General features: G+C 34.2%; 1 protein-coding gene across 6 annotated transcripts in view; it reads left to right on the forward strand.

Moving 5' to 3' along the window:
• The window catches only part of Fyb1 (FYN binding protein 1), a 155,043-nt gene that overhangs the window by 95,301 nt on the left and 45,474 nt on the right, over nucleotides 1-14,268 (forward strand). For all 6 annotated transcript variants that reach the window (XM_015496344.2, XM_048802869.1, XM_048802868.1 and 3 more), the window contains one exon: nucleotides 11,293-11,449. In XM_015496344.2, the coding sequence (XP_015351830.1) occupies nucleotides 11,293-11,449 (157 nt within the window). The remainder of the gene's footprint in view (nucleotides 1-11,292; nucleotides 11,450-14,268) is intronic.

Raw genomic sequence — 14,268 nt, forward strand, 5'->3', positions numbered from 1 at the left:
GGAGAGAAGAGGGAGAAGGAGAGAAAGAAAAAAAAAAAGGGAGGGGGAGGGTGGAGGATGGGAAAGGCAGCGGAGCACAACAGACACTAGGATGGCAATTTGTAAATCAATGGATGTGTAACTGATGTGATTCTGCAATCTGTGTATGGGGTGAAGGTGGGAGTTCATAACCCACTTGAATCAAAGTGTGGAATATGATATGTCAAGAAATTTGTAAGGTTTTGAACAACCCACAATAAAAAATTTAAAAAAATAAATAAATAAATAAATAAATATTCAGCATTCTTAAAAGGTTAAACGTAAAGTGTTTAATATTTAACATTCCTTCTACAAGGGAAAAATTCAAAAGTCAGCAATCTATTGGCAAATTATTGTCTAACTGGAATTTCATGTTATTTTATGAGTGTAAAAAAATCATTTATAAAGGCAATTTATGTTTCATGGTTACACATAATTGAACTGCCAAGAAACTTATTGAGGAAGGAAAATTTTAAGAATCAAAAACAAAAAAAAAATTTTCAGAGACATTGCATGATAAAGTTAGATCTGAGATATACAGTTTAAGCAGGCGATCAAAGCCTTTATTTACTTATCTTCCTCTCATTGATCACCAGATTTGCTTTGATCTCTATCTCTTTCCCTCCATCCTAGTTTCTGCTTCGATTATCTAAGCAAACACTGATGTTTCAGTATTACTTTTCTTTCCATTTTGACAGTCTATTCTAGGCTGCCCAAAATTTTCTTAGCCAGTTTTCAATGCAAAAGCTTTCTTACTAATATCATTAACTTGATTTGTTTTCAACTCAATTGGTTTTCAAAATTTCCCATCCACCATGGTTTACAAATCCTTTGAAGATAAGAACAAAAATACTTTGAATTCAGACAAAAAAGGAATTTGGTAAAAATAGATTTTCTAAGTCAGTGACCTAGGAGTTTCAAGTCCTCATCCTTGAAGGGTACTGTGAATTCTCTGAAAATTTTTAAGATACTTTAGCATACATAACAATATCTATATATATTCCTGTATTATATACAATATTCTATTCTAGATCAAATACCAATCATAAAAGAGGCAATAATCATTCCCAGCAACTTATCTAAACAAGTTACTATGCTTCTAATATTCTTTATAAAGGAAACATGCACTTACACAAATGCAATATCTTATGGGCATATGAAAAGTTCCTCAGCCTCACATATAAATATGCAAATTAAATCACAATATTATTTAGCATTTTTTACCCTTTAGCACATATGATAATATACAATGTTAGTAAGGGAGTGGCAAAACAGGTAATCTCCTCCTGTGGTATGGTAGAAGTACCAGTTTACATGAATTGGTAAAATCTCACTAAATAACATTTATTTACCAAACATTTATTTATCAAGATGTTATAATGCCCAGTTCTTTTGACTTTGCCACTCCGCTTTCTACGAATTTATCCTATAGATATATTTATGACTATGATCAGAGACATAAACACAAGAATAATTTTACAATTGTAATTATCTAATCTAAACATATCAAAAAATAAGAAACAACCTGTCATTCCTCAGAAGGTTGTAATTATAACCATGGAGTTACTTAGAAGTTTTTCTCACAGGAAAGATAATGGAATGAGACGAACATCATTACTGTAGGTCCTTGTATGACTGCACATACGGTGCGAAGCTACATCATGTACAACCAGAGAAATGAAAAGTTGTGCTACAATTGTGTACAATGAATCAAAAATGCATTCTGCTGTCATATATACCTAATTAAAATAAATTAATTAATTTAAAAATAAATAAAACAAAAAAGAAGTTCTCCTCTTGCACATAACCAAGACAAATGAAAACGTGTGGGGAGGGGGGAGGGGGGAGGATGGGAAAGGCAGTGGAGCACAACAGACACTAGGATGGCAATTTGTAAATCAATGGATGTGTAACTGATGTGATTCTGCAATCTGTGTATGGGGTGAAGGTGGGAGTTCATAACCCACTTGAATCAAAGTGTCGAATATGATATGTCAAGAAATTTGTAATGTTTTGAACAACCCACAATAAAAAATAAAATAAAAAAAAAAAGAGTTGTACATTAATGTTCATAGAGGTATTCTTTCCTACAGATACAAATTGGAAACACAGGTACATTAACTAATGAATGAATAAATAAATGTGATAGATACACACAATGGAATATAATTCAGCCATAGAAAACAATAAAGTACTGCTATCTGCTACATGATTGAACTGCAAAAATGAACTAAGTGAAAAAAGAAACTGTCACAAATATTATATGATGCCCTTGATATCAATGTCCAGAACAGAGAAATCTGTAGAGGCCAAAACTAGTGGTTGTCCAGTAGTATCCTTCCCACCAAACCATTCATATTCTCAGGCTGAAAATTACTTCTGGTATGTTTAGGTTTCAAACAATATAAAAGTAGTATATTTAGTTGTTTTGGTACATATTGGGGTTTGATTTAGGGAGTTGGAATTAAACTTCTTGATTCTTAATTCTAAGATTTCCTAAAAGAACCAGGATTGAGGATAACTGGTTTGGAGAAAAGGTATTTTGAGGGTTTTGTTTTTGTTTACAGCGAAGGTGGATAGATAGCAATATGTCAATGACACAGCTGGTCAAGTAGTAACTAAGAAAAATGCGACCATTTACTGAGAGCTACAGTGGGTCAAGTCCTTCTGCGAAGTGGGTTATTGATCATTTCGCAGATGAGAAAATGAAGTTTGAGGGAGTAAAGCATCTTATCAAAGTCTCTATGTTGAGTAATAAAAAATAGAAGATTAATGTAAAAGTGGTGGAGTCTGAATTCAGATCCAAGCCTCTCTATCCCAGAATCTTTTCATGCTTCACTCTGCCATGAGACCACCCAAGGACAATACAGAAGTGGCAAATATAGACTTTCATATCAAGAAGTTTGGCTGTCAGGGGTAGAAGCAATGCCAGTGGTCCCTAGAGGAGGATAAGGGTAGGAAACACTGTTATTTTTCTCCAGTACAGTAGATCATACTATGGTTAATGAAAGTGCATCTTAAAAAATGAAGCTACAGCCCATGCCAGGTACAGTAACATACACCTGTAATCCCAGCGATTTAGGAGGCTAAGACAAGAGGATCACAAGTTCAGGGCCAGGCTTAGCAACTTGATGAAAGCTTTCCTAAAAATTAAAAAAAAAATTATAAAGGGGTTAAGGATGTAGCTCAGTGGTGGAGCATCCTGGGTCCAACTCCCAGGACTGGGGGTTTGGGAAGAAGATGAAGCACACAGTTCAAAGCACACAGTAGTTGCTTAATAAGTGTTTCTTCCTTGATGCCAGTGCAAGAGTTAATTAATAGAGCAGACTGTGTAAGGAAGCAGGCACTGATGGGAACCAAGAACATTATTAATATTGGCAAGTAGGAATGATATTTTCCCAGAGAACTGGGAACAAAGGAAATAAGGGAGAGAAGATCCAAGGAAAATTTAAGTCAGAATAAAGAACAAGTGGGACTGGTCAGTTGGAGGGCTCCCATGTTCTTAGCAAAATAGAAGGTAAAGTTAGAAGGACAGGGTCTGAAAATGTGGGGAGATTGGAAGCAGCCATAATCATAAAATCATTAAGATCTCAGAAAGACTTGGTCTTGAGAAAGGTAAGTTCAGCTAGATGTGAATGGATGTACATGATCGTGCAACTGTAAGAGTTTCTATTAAGTGTCCACTTGAATTGTTTTACAAAATACTTAGGGCAAAGTTTCCCAATCCAGAATCTGGAAGTGTCATATGGATTTTCTTCCTGTTTGGATGCGCAATGCTACTTGCCTAGCCAGCCCCAGAGAAGATAAAATTCTATATGCCAAGTTGCCAATTCAATAGTTAAATTCTGGAGCAGATATTTTATAATTTCCCAATAAGTAAGTGAGAAAATTATGTAAATTACTTTCAGATTTGTTAAGTCAGGATAACCTAGAAATGATTTTGTGCCACCTTTGTGTCACTCCTTATCTTTGTGTGACCATCTTTTATGTTTACATAATGCTTTAGGCTTTTGAAGATAATTTCACATTTATTAATTCATTTAATCCTTTGTGAAGTATTTAGGTTCACATTATTCCCATTTGACAGATGGACAAAATAAATTATATGGTGGGTAACTGATTTTCCAAAGATAAATAACTCTCTGTTGATAGAAACCATAGCAAAAATCAGAGTTTTCTAATGTGCAGTCCAATTCTAAGACATCCCAATGGTATCAAAATAAAAATGGCTAGTTTAGGGTCAGGGTTTTGTGGAAGCTGGGAGCAATATGGTGGCATGTCTTTGGTTTTTGTAAAGGAATAGATTATAAAGGAACTTGAGAAGTAGGTCTCTACATGTTCCTTTGATCTCTCTGGACATGAAGGAGACAACTGACTTTTTAGTCTAACATCACAAAAATCATAGTCCATGAGGTAGAATTCCTGAGTCCTCATAGCTCTTTTGTTGCAAGAGTATTGTGATAATATCTAGAACCAGTATTTTGATTAGCAGAAAAATCTAAAATTCAAAGCTTGTGAAATAGTACAATTTCCATTCCCTAAGAATATACTATTATCCTTATGTTGTTTTCTCCATGCATCTCTACCTCTTCTCTTCCCATTCCTTCTTTCCTTCCCCTCAATTCTGTTTTTCTGTTTATAGGGTTTTAGATCCTGACAAAAATATCACAACTTAAGGTATCCTGTATTTCTGTGAACTGAAGTCACCATTCAGGACAGGGCCAGATAACCTACCGGGCACCCTGTGACTCATGGATGGCCTCATTTCCTCCTGGCAAAGTGGACTGGGGTTCCACCCATCTAGATATGCCTGACCAGGGGGGCACGTGACCTGTGCAAGGTTTCTTCTGAATTTTCAAAATGAAAAGGGATGGAAATATGGAGTGGAGTTTGTTAATTTCCTAGATTCTTGAAAGTTGTTTTTGTGTGGTAGAAGGTTTTGCAATTTCTCTCCCCTTTATTCCAATCCTCATTTCTTCTATAACCAGTATAAACTGTTTCCTCCTACAGATACAATCAATTCTCTCTCTCTCTCTCTCTCTCTCTTTTGACATTAGTGGTTCAAGTTCTCTTTTGATGTTTTAGCAAAATGCCCATTATTTCCTTCTTAAAAATATGAACTTCTTTCAAAATGCCTAGAGCACAGAGTTCCTTTGTTTCTCTCGGATGAGAGTGGGTAGTGGGTTGCAAATGTACCTGATCGGTCCACTTTGCTGAGTCATCCTATTTATGAGACCAGTGTGCCATGTATAACTAAACAACAACAACAAAAATGCCCATATGAACCATCCACAGGGATCTATATCTACTTGTGAGCCTGTCATTCTTGGAGGAAGGAATTCCAAATGGTCTTTTCAGTTCCTGTGTTGTAAAAACCATAAGCAATCTCTGCAAGATTTGGGGGACAAGTTCTATTTATACATCAGAATATAAGGTGTTCTATCTCAAATTTCACATCTCTGAGTCTTGAAAACATCAAAAACCTAAACTCCTTTTTCTTTCCCCTTAAGTCATACCTTTTAAATCCCCCCCCCCTTTCTTTTTTTTTTATGTTTGTTTGTTTTTGTTTTTGTCTTTACTTCAAATTCCTCAATTCCTGTTCTGCAGGGTTTGTTTGTATTTTCCCAGCCAACCCACATCAGTCATCATGTCTGGGAATCCATTTCCTCCTAGCTCCTGCATGACTGACCATATTCCTGCTACCTGGTTTCCAAAGTCAAATTCTGAAGCACCACAAATTTAGCATCCCAAATGGCATATATATGAGCTTTATAGTCTCTAAAGTCAGATCTACCCTGCATTAAACTGAAAACACTCTTATAAAATCATACTAAGAAGAAAGATGCAAATTAAAAAGTTGGCCTTATACCCAGATCTTAGGAAAGTTTGGTAATGTGTCTATTTGAACTTACCAATAATTTCCATTGTATTACTTCTGAAGCAGAAAATAGCAGAAGGGGCATAGACATCATAAGAAACTGACTCTGTTGCTTACCAACTCTCTAATCTTGGAGCTTTCCTAACTAGCAAATGGAAACTAGATAATAACATATACCCCCTGGGGTTGTTATAAGGAAAAAATAAGATTACATATGTAAAATGCCAAATATGTCCCCTGCTAAAATTAAGTGACTTATTGATGTTATTTAATGTCATTATTCTTCATGTTTTTCTAAAGATTTATTGTTTCTATTCACTTCTCATTATTGTTCTATAGTTCATCATCCCTCTTCCTTTCATGTGAAAAAAACACATTTTAATTTTTGAGAATCTTTATTTCATTAATTGTGTTTTTTTATTTTTTATTTTGTTCTAATTAGTCATACAAGACCGAACACATTTTGACACATTGTACAAAAATGGACTGTGTTTTATTAAGCATTATAAAGTACACATTAAGATTTTATAGTTAATCATTTTACTTTAGGATAAGTCTATCTATGTGGAGATTTTTTTTCCTCCAGAAACTCAGATGCTTTTCCTTAGAATTATTTTGTATACATGCAAATTTATTCCTTGTAGAATTTGAAAGTGACCAGAGATTTTGCAAAGCAAAATGTTTCAGTGGTACATACCAGTATAACACAGGAAGACTTTAACATGTGTTCACTCAAACTTGATGAGGAACAGGACACTTAAACAGTTAGCTCGGTGTCTCATTAAGTCTTTTAAATTATATTTAACAAATTTCAAAGGTAGCTTGTATTCCCAATCCCACCAGTCCCTCTTCATCTCTGAGTCCTGCCCTCTTCTGACTTCACTCCACTTTCAGGAAAGCCCCATCCTGGTGGTAGCAAGATGGCTGCCAACAATCAAAAACTACCTTTTTATTCCAAGGCCAATAGAAAAGTAATCACACCCCTTCCTGGGTTGCTAAGATTGCCATAACCAAGGGAAGGAGAATAGATCCAGATAAGCAGAACAGCAAGGGTCCACCACAGATGCCTCATCAGGAAATCTCATAAGCCTATGTAAAGGCAGAAAAGTCCACAGGTTTCCATGTAAGTCCACTTCCAATGTTGCCAGTTCAAAGGACTCACCATTCTCCAAACTAAGTCTATAACTTCTCACCTCCAGGTCCCAGTTTGCTCTCATATTGTGACCCCTCCTGCTTGTCATAATCTTTTTCATGAAAAGGTGGGTCACAGATGGCTAATAAACATTTTTCTTTCATTTGGAAAATAACTTATTAACATTCATTCATGCAGGCTTGTGTTCTTCTTAAATCATTTATGAGTCTACTGAACCACATTATTTATAAAATACAATAATGAGATGCCTTCTTTCTGTCAAATTTACTAGAACTTTTGATGCTTACTCTATGAAAAAAAGAAGCATTTCAAATAATTAAGTACAGTCATGTGCTGCATAATGACATTTCATTAAACAACAAACTACATATGCAACAGAGGTCCCATAGGATTTTTAGGATACAAGTGCATCCTCAGGTAATAAGCAATTTGAGAATGTCCCTTATATATATTCCAACTGGTAGATCCCTATTTTCTCTTCAAAGACTTTTTAAGAGAGTTTTTATTGGTTATTATTTTTCTTAATGTATGAGCAGGCAAAAACAGGAAACAAAACATCCAGATTGTATTCTGTTCATCCATATGAGAAAAGGATTAATATCCTTAAAAAGGAGAGTTTATGAACCACTAAGGAAAGGGAAATGCTATTTAAAATATAGGCACATAATTTAAATAGATAATGTATTTTAAAAGAAACGTGGTTAGAAACATGGAGGAAATATATTAGTGCTCAAAGGCATGTAAAATTAAAACAATTTTTTTTAAGATAGCACTACTTTTTTTCTCTCGAAAAAAAAAAATCATCCCAAAACAAGGAAGCTAAAAGAAACAAAGTCCATATTTAGGGAAACTAGAAAACATGCATAATTTTAAAGCCAAAGACAGAAAGTGAATGGAGGAAAAACAAAGAGAAAGAGGATCAAAGCAAAAAGAGAAAATAAAAGTAATTCTACTCACTGTTTAGCCAATAGAACCTAAGAATTTGTAGGTGCCAGCAAAGGTACACTGGCAAATATTTAACAACACATTATCAGAAAAAACTCTGTGTGTGTGTGTGTGTGTGTGTGTGTGTGTGAGAGAGAGAGAGAGAGAGAGAGATGTATGTATACATAGGTGTAATAAATGGTACTGCTGTAAGAATGTATAGCGATTATTATCAAATAACAATAAAATAAGCAACATTCTTTGTTGAAAATTCCATATACCCCAATTCTTATATCTGGTAGCTAATCTGTGGTTGCAACTAATAAATGAGTGTAGCTCCAACCTGAATGCTGATTGATATTTTCATTTATATTAACAAGTGAACAAATTTGAGATAATAAAAATATATAGCAAAACTTCACTCATTTGTCAGTAATATGTGCTCTGGGATAATAACTATCAGATGTAAATATTTTTGCCAAATTCTTGCCCAATTTTTATACTATTCACAATGTAATCACTACAGAAATGACACACTTAAATCTAATCTGCATTGTCAGCATTTTCTCCATCACTTATTCAACCTTAGCAATCAACACAAAGATGAGTCCAGATCTGCGGTGTTTCCAATTTCCCCAAGATAAACACTCTTACCATGTCCAAGTTCAGTCTATCATAGGTCATGGAATTAAGAGTTGAAAAGAAATGCCAGTAGTTTACCATTAGATAATCTTTACACCAATTATAGCACTTTTCACCAAAATGTATATAATTATCATCTTTTATTTATCTATTTGTTGTCTATCACCTCAAATCCATAAAAGCATAATTTTTGTGTTTTATCTCTTCTGTGTTCCTAGTACGTAAGTTACAGCTTGACACACAGTAGACTTTCATTAAATATTTATTGAATGAAAAAGGAAACACAGAGATTACTATCTGCAGGAACCTGTTCCATGTATTTTACATTTGTTAGATCATAAGTCGTCACAGAACTCGATGAGGTGACACTATTATTTTTTTTTTCCTTTTTACAGATGGAATCAGAAAGTGACTGATCCAATAGAAAATATTTTTTACTGTGGAAAATATTTTTACCTTCTTGTTTTAACTTCACTTTTTTATCAAAATGGCACATGCTCAATAATTGGCATTATTTCCAGAAAATAAGTAGTGGACTCAGTTTAAACCCAGGTACTCTGGCTCCACAGTGTTCATTGCAGCTCTTTCTCTTAGTACAGCAGAGCCATGATGCTGGCAAAGAGAAATTCTAGATGAGTGCTCTGCTGTAGAACTTAAAAGCAACCAGGTCAGATTACAGCAAGTGGACAGGGACAATGCACTGGAACTGATAAATTACCTGACAGGTTTAATTTTGCAAAACATGATTCTGAGGCACTTTACAGGACCATTGAGAATTATGGGAAGAATGCCAAAGGAAACCATTGAAAATGATAAAAATGAGGCAATTATTAATTCCAGGAAAACAGTAAGTTGAATGAGAAAAAAATGGAATCATAGTATTCTCTTTGGCTCAGCAAAAAATAACATTTACAAAATCATGAGAATGAAAACATTGAAGTCAGTTTTCATCAAAAAGAGTAATGGCTTGCTAATTGGAAGGAGGAGAAGAGAGGAAAAACCTACCTCTACCAAATAGAACATGTAATAGTAGAGTGTTGAGTTGCACAAATGCAAAAGAAATTAGCTCCAGTAGGAAGAGCAAAACTTTGTTTTTGTTATATGTTATTTGGCATTGACTTGCCAATTATTGAGCCTGTGCCATTTTGGTAAAAAATGAAATTAAAACAAGAAGGTAAAAATATTTTCCATAGTATTGTCAAAGGTTCAAAACATGATAATGCTACAGTTGACAGACACATAACAGGCACTCATATACTAACTGATGAAGCTCTCTGTTGATATTTGTTTGGAAAATGACTTGATATTTTGTCTCAAATACTTTAAAAATTATCTTTGACCATGCATTTCTACTTATGGAAATTTGTCCAAAGAAAAAAAATTTAAAGATATGTACAAAGATAGCCAATTTTTTATTACAGCAAAAAGGAAAAAAAATAATATAACTATGAAATATTTGGGCCCTGTGTTGATTTTTTTAAGTTGAAATGTAAAATTTGCATGTATTTATATGTACAAGTATGATAATTCATTACATATGTACAATGTGTAAGGATGAAATCAGGGTAATAAGTACTTCCATCTCCTCAAACATTAATTATTTTTCTGTGTTTGGAACTTTCATACTCTCGAAGTTATTTTGAAACACATCATAAGAATGTTGTAATCAGTAGTTACCGCACTGTGTAGAGAAAAACAGAACTGATTTCTCATCTCTCAGTGCTTTCTTTTCTCACAGTGTTTTGCATGCTTGATCTAACTTCTTTCCATCCCCTTTCCCTTCTGCCGTTTTCAGTTGCTAGTGATCACTGTATCATTCCATTCTTTTATGAGACAGACTTTTTAGTTTCCATGAATGAATAAGAAGAGTTATATTTTTAATCATGGTGTCTATGTAAAAAAAAACTGTTACAATTCTTAAAAATTACATTGTGATTATATTAACCTGGAAAGAAACTTATTAATATTGAGGAAACAGAGTAAAAACTGGTAGTAAAATAGAAAAATGGTCTCCTATTTTGCTCCTCTCCCAGAAAAGCATAAATGTTCATAAAAGTATTCTAAAATTTATGTAACTCAATAGTTATTGCTAGGTGATGGTGTTTTTGGTGATACACATCTATTTAATTTTGTTAATGTTTACATTATAACTTATATAATGTATATGACTTACTTGTGAGATGATTTAATAGATCTTAATGTTTAAAAACTACTCCTAAAGCACAACATAACTTATTAAAGAGGTTGTCAAAAACAAAAATGTATTACCTATGAGAGCAGATACAAAAACTAAATCTCTTTGGTCTAAAATAATGAAAAATAACCTGTATTTGTAACATCATGAAAAATGTGGTATAAAATTGATGCAGAGTTGTTCACAAAATCCAAAACAAAATCACACACACAAAAAAATAGATCCAAATAAGTTCAGAAAATATAAGAGAAATTTTTCAAATAGTGGGAATTAATTCTAAGAAATTTTCTTTTGAAATATAACATCTAAAATGTCCGGTCCCATTAAAATATTAGGTTCTTTAAAACACTCATTCCACTTGGGAGGCATTTCTGACATGGCTATATTCAAGATTCTCATTTCTACATACTTGGAATCATGGCCAGTTTTTAAATATTTTGAATATTTGTCTTAACTCATGGTATTGTATACTTTGCTTTCTAGGTACCAGCAAAGGTCAGACGTCTTACTCAACAACTACCCTGCCACCAACTCCACCATCCCATCCAGCCAGCCAACCACCATTGCCAGCATCTCACCCAGCACAGCCACCAGTCCCAAACCTACCTCCCAGAAATATTAAACCTTCCTTTGACCTCAAGTAAGCAAAAGATAATCTTGCCATTTCTTCACCAATGTCTTGCCATAGGTTTTCAAAGTATGCTTGGCTGAGAGCTAAGGGCTCCATGTTAAAATTTGGGGGTAGCATGGGTGGGCAATGGGCAGAAAAAAGGGCTTGCTGAGCAGGTAGCTCTCATACATCCATACCCTTTAAAGACTGAACAGCTCTTGTTTTTCTGTCTCTTGTTGAGTTTCCCCTTAAAAATTCATTTGAAGAAACTTTCTACTGCCTTTAGCAAGTTCTGAAGTTCTCTGAGATCAGCATACCACCACCATCTCCTCTAACACCACCATCTCAGCCACTATAATCATCACCACCATGAACGCCATCTTTTATGATAGCTTATGATGTCCTAGCTTTTTATACAAGTAATTTCTACAACTGTATCAAGTTGGTAGTATTATCAGTTCATAGATGAGGGCCAAGTAACTTCTCCAAGATTACATGATACTGCAGAGTAGAAATTTGAACCACTGTCAGTCTGAGGACAAAGTAAATGTATGTTTAAACCACTAAGATAATTAACTTCTATTAAAATTTTTAATGAGGTTTTTCTCATCTTTCAGAATTTTTGGTAGAGTGTTTAAAACCTAGAAAACTTTTCTTCTCTTCTACTTGCATTTAGACAGTTTAGAAGTGTTAATTCTATGGGTTGTTATGCCTGCGCTCTGTACCTGTAATTTACCAGTCACTGATTAAGGAAAAAAACAAGTGAAAGATTGGAACAGAATGAAATGGTGTTTGAAAAAAGAAATTTAAAACATCAAAAGCAAGCACATCGTGTATAGTAAAACATGCTATATCTTTCCTTTTCTCTTCCAGAAAATTGTTTCATGTTATTTGCCGCAAATAAGTAATGTCCCACATACACAGTTTTCCTTTACCTCAATATTCTTACCAGATTGATAGAATTTACAGTGAAATAATTTGCTATCCACAATCCATGTTATAGAAATGGCTAATAATAGTATCAGATTGAAAGTTTGTCTTTGATGTTTCATGATTCCAGTTGAGCCAGTATTAAAAACATATTTGTTATGGGTAGCCACTACTATTTTTCACCTTAGTGTGCTTTATAGAGGTTTAAAGATAGTCAGTAAAGATGTTGGAGCAGCATGGTAATTATTCTCTTATCTATGGCCTGCTTTGCATTTTTACTTTAACTGTACACCTGGGCATTTGTTTATGAATGCTAATTTAAATACGCTACTACCCACTGAGATCTAGCTAACAAATAAGAGTATAAGATATCTGCCTACTAACATGTAAAGGTTAAATAAACATTAGTTTAACAAAAATAACAGTTAACACATGTTCTTATATACACCTGACTTCTACATAAATTATTTTCCTTTCATATATATGTGTGTGTGTGTGTGTGTGTGTATATATATATATATACATACATATATATATATATATATGTATATATATATATATATATATATATATAAAACCATGTTTATTTTTCCTCATTTTTTTTTCTATTCACAAATTTAACCCATTATATTTCTATTTTAGTAACTCTGGATTTTATTGTGCGACCCTGTCGCAGCTTCTGGCTTCAGTAAGGTTTCTGAATGTAGTGTAATTCTAGTGAGGAATTTTAATAAGTGATGTGAGCATGATTTCCTGAAAATTAATAAGGCATGGACCCTGGTAATTATTTGATTGAAGAAATTAAGGAAAAAATGAGGAAGATCATTTAACACTATTCCTACTATTTCAGGAGTCCCTCAAACCACCCATATATTTTGGTAATTCACTGAAAAGGCTTGCAGAACTCAACCTACAGTAGCACTGAGATTTCTTTGCTGTAAAGAAGGGAAGACAGAGGCATCATCTGGAAGTATCCAAGCACAGGCTTCCAAAGTTCTCTCCTTGCAGGCCTGGGAGGGCCACAGTAAGAACACTCCTTTCTCCAGCTACGCAACTGCAATGCCCATCTCATAGTACTTCCCAGGGAAGCCCACTAGAGTTGGTTCCCGAAGTTTCTACTTGGGGCTGATTACATAAGCACTTTCTACAAAGAAACCACCAAAATAGAATCCTAGAAAGAAAGCAGGTGTTCACTACAAGTCTCATTATTTCTGCAGTCTACATGCAGGAAAGCATTCTTCCCCATCAGACAACTCTTCAGATCAGTGTACAGGACTCTATAGAAACTGAGCTCCCATATGTAAACTTTGGGAAAAACCTTGGTAGCAGACTGTCCTAAAATATAGCAAATCCAGGCCTGCTATATTAACTCTTCTCTGCAAACCTACTCCCTAGAATTCATCATGATAAGAAATAAGCTGTGGGAGGAAGAAAGATTTCAAAACGTCTTATAACATGGGCTACTATTTCTTTAGGATTCTGGTCTATTTTTCTGCTTTGAGAGAAATTCTGACAAATAAAGGAAAGTTGAGAAGGGCCTGCCAGTCAGCCAGGTTCAGATTCTTACCCATAATATTGTTTTCATCAGAGCTTAGCAAATCCACTAATAATAGTAAACTTGACCTTATTTTAATTTCTATCTTATTAAGGACTCCCATTAGAATGTGATTCATCTAAGAGTTGCCAACTTCTCAAAATGCAACCTCTTTGAAAAAAATGGAGAGAAGAAAGAGATTTAGATGTTCCTTTGCCTAGACAATCTGTATTTGGAGTCTCTGAAAGTAAATTATAATATGGAGAAAAGAGAAGATGTGAAAGCTAAAGACACCTATAAGATAATGTTCTTTTCAAAAGAAAAAATGTCCAAAATGTTAAGCTGTCATTAGGGAAGCTCAAGTAAATTCCACAATGAGGAAATA

Source organism: Marmota marmota, unplaced genomic scaffold (assembly GCF_001458135.2).
Source record: "Marmota marmota marmota unplaced genomic scaffold, marMar, whole genome shotgun sequence".
Classification (NCBI taxonomy): Eukaryota; Metazoa; Chordata; class Mammalia; order Rodentia; family Sciuridae; genus Marmota; species Marmota marmota.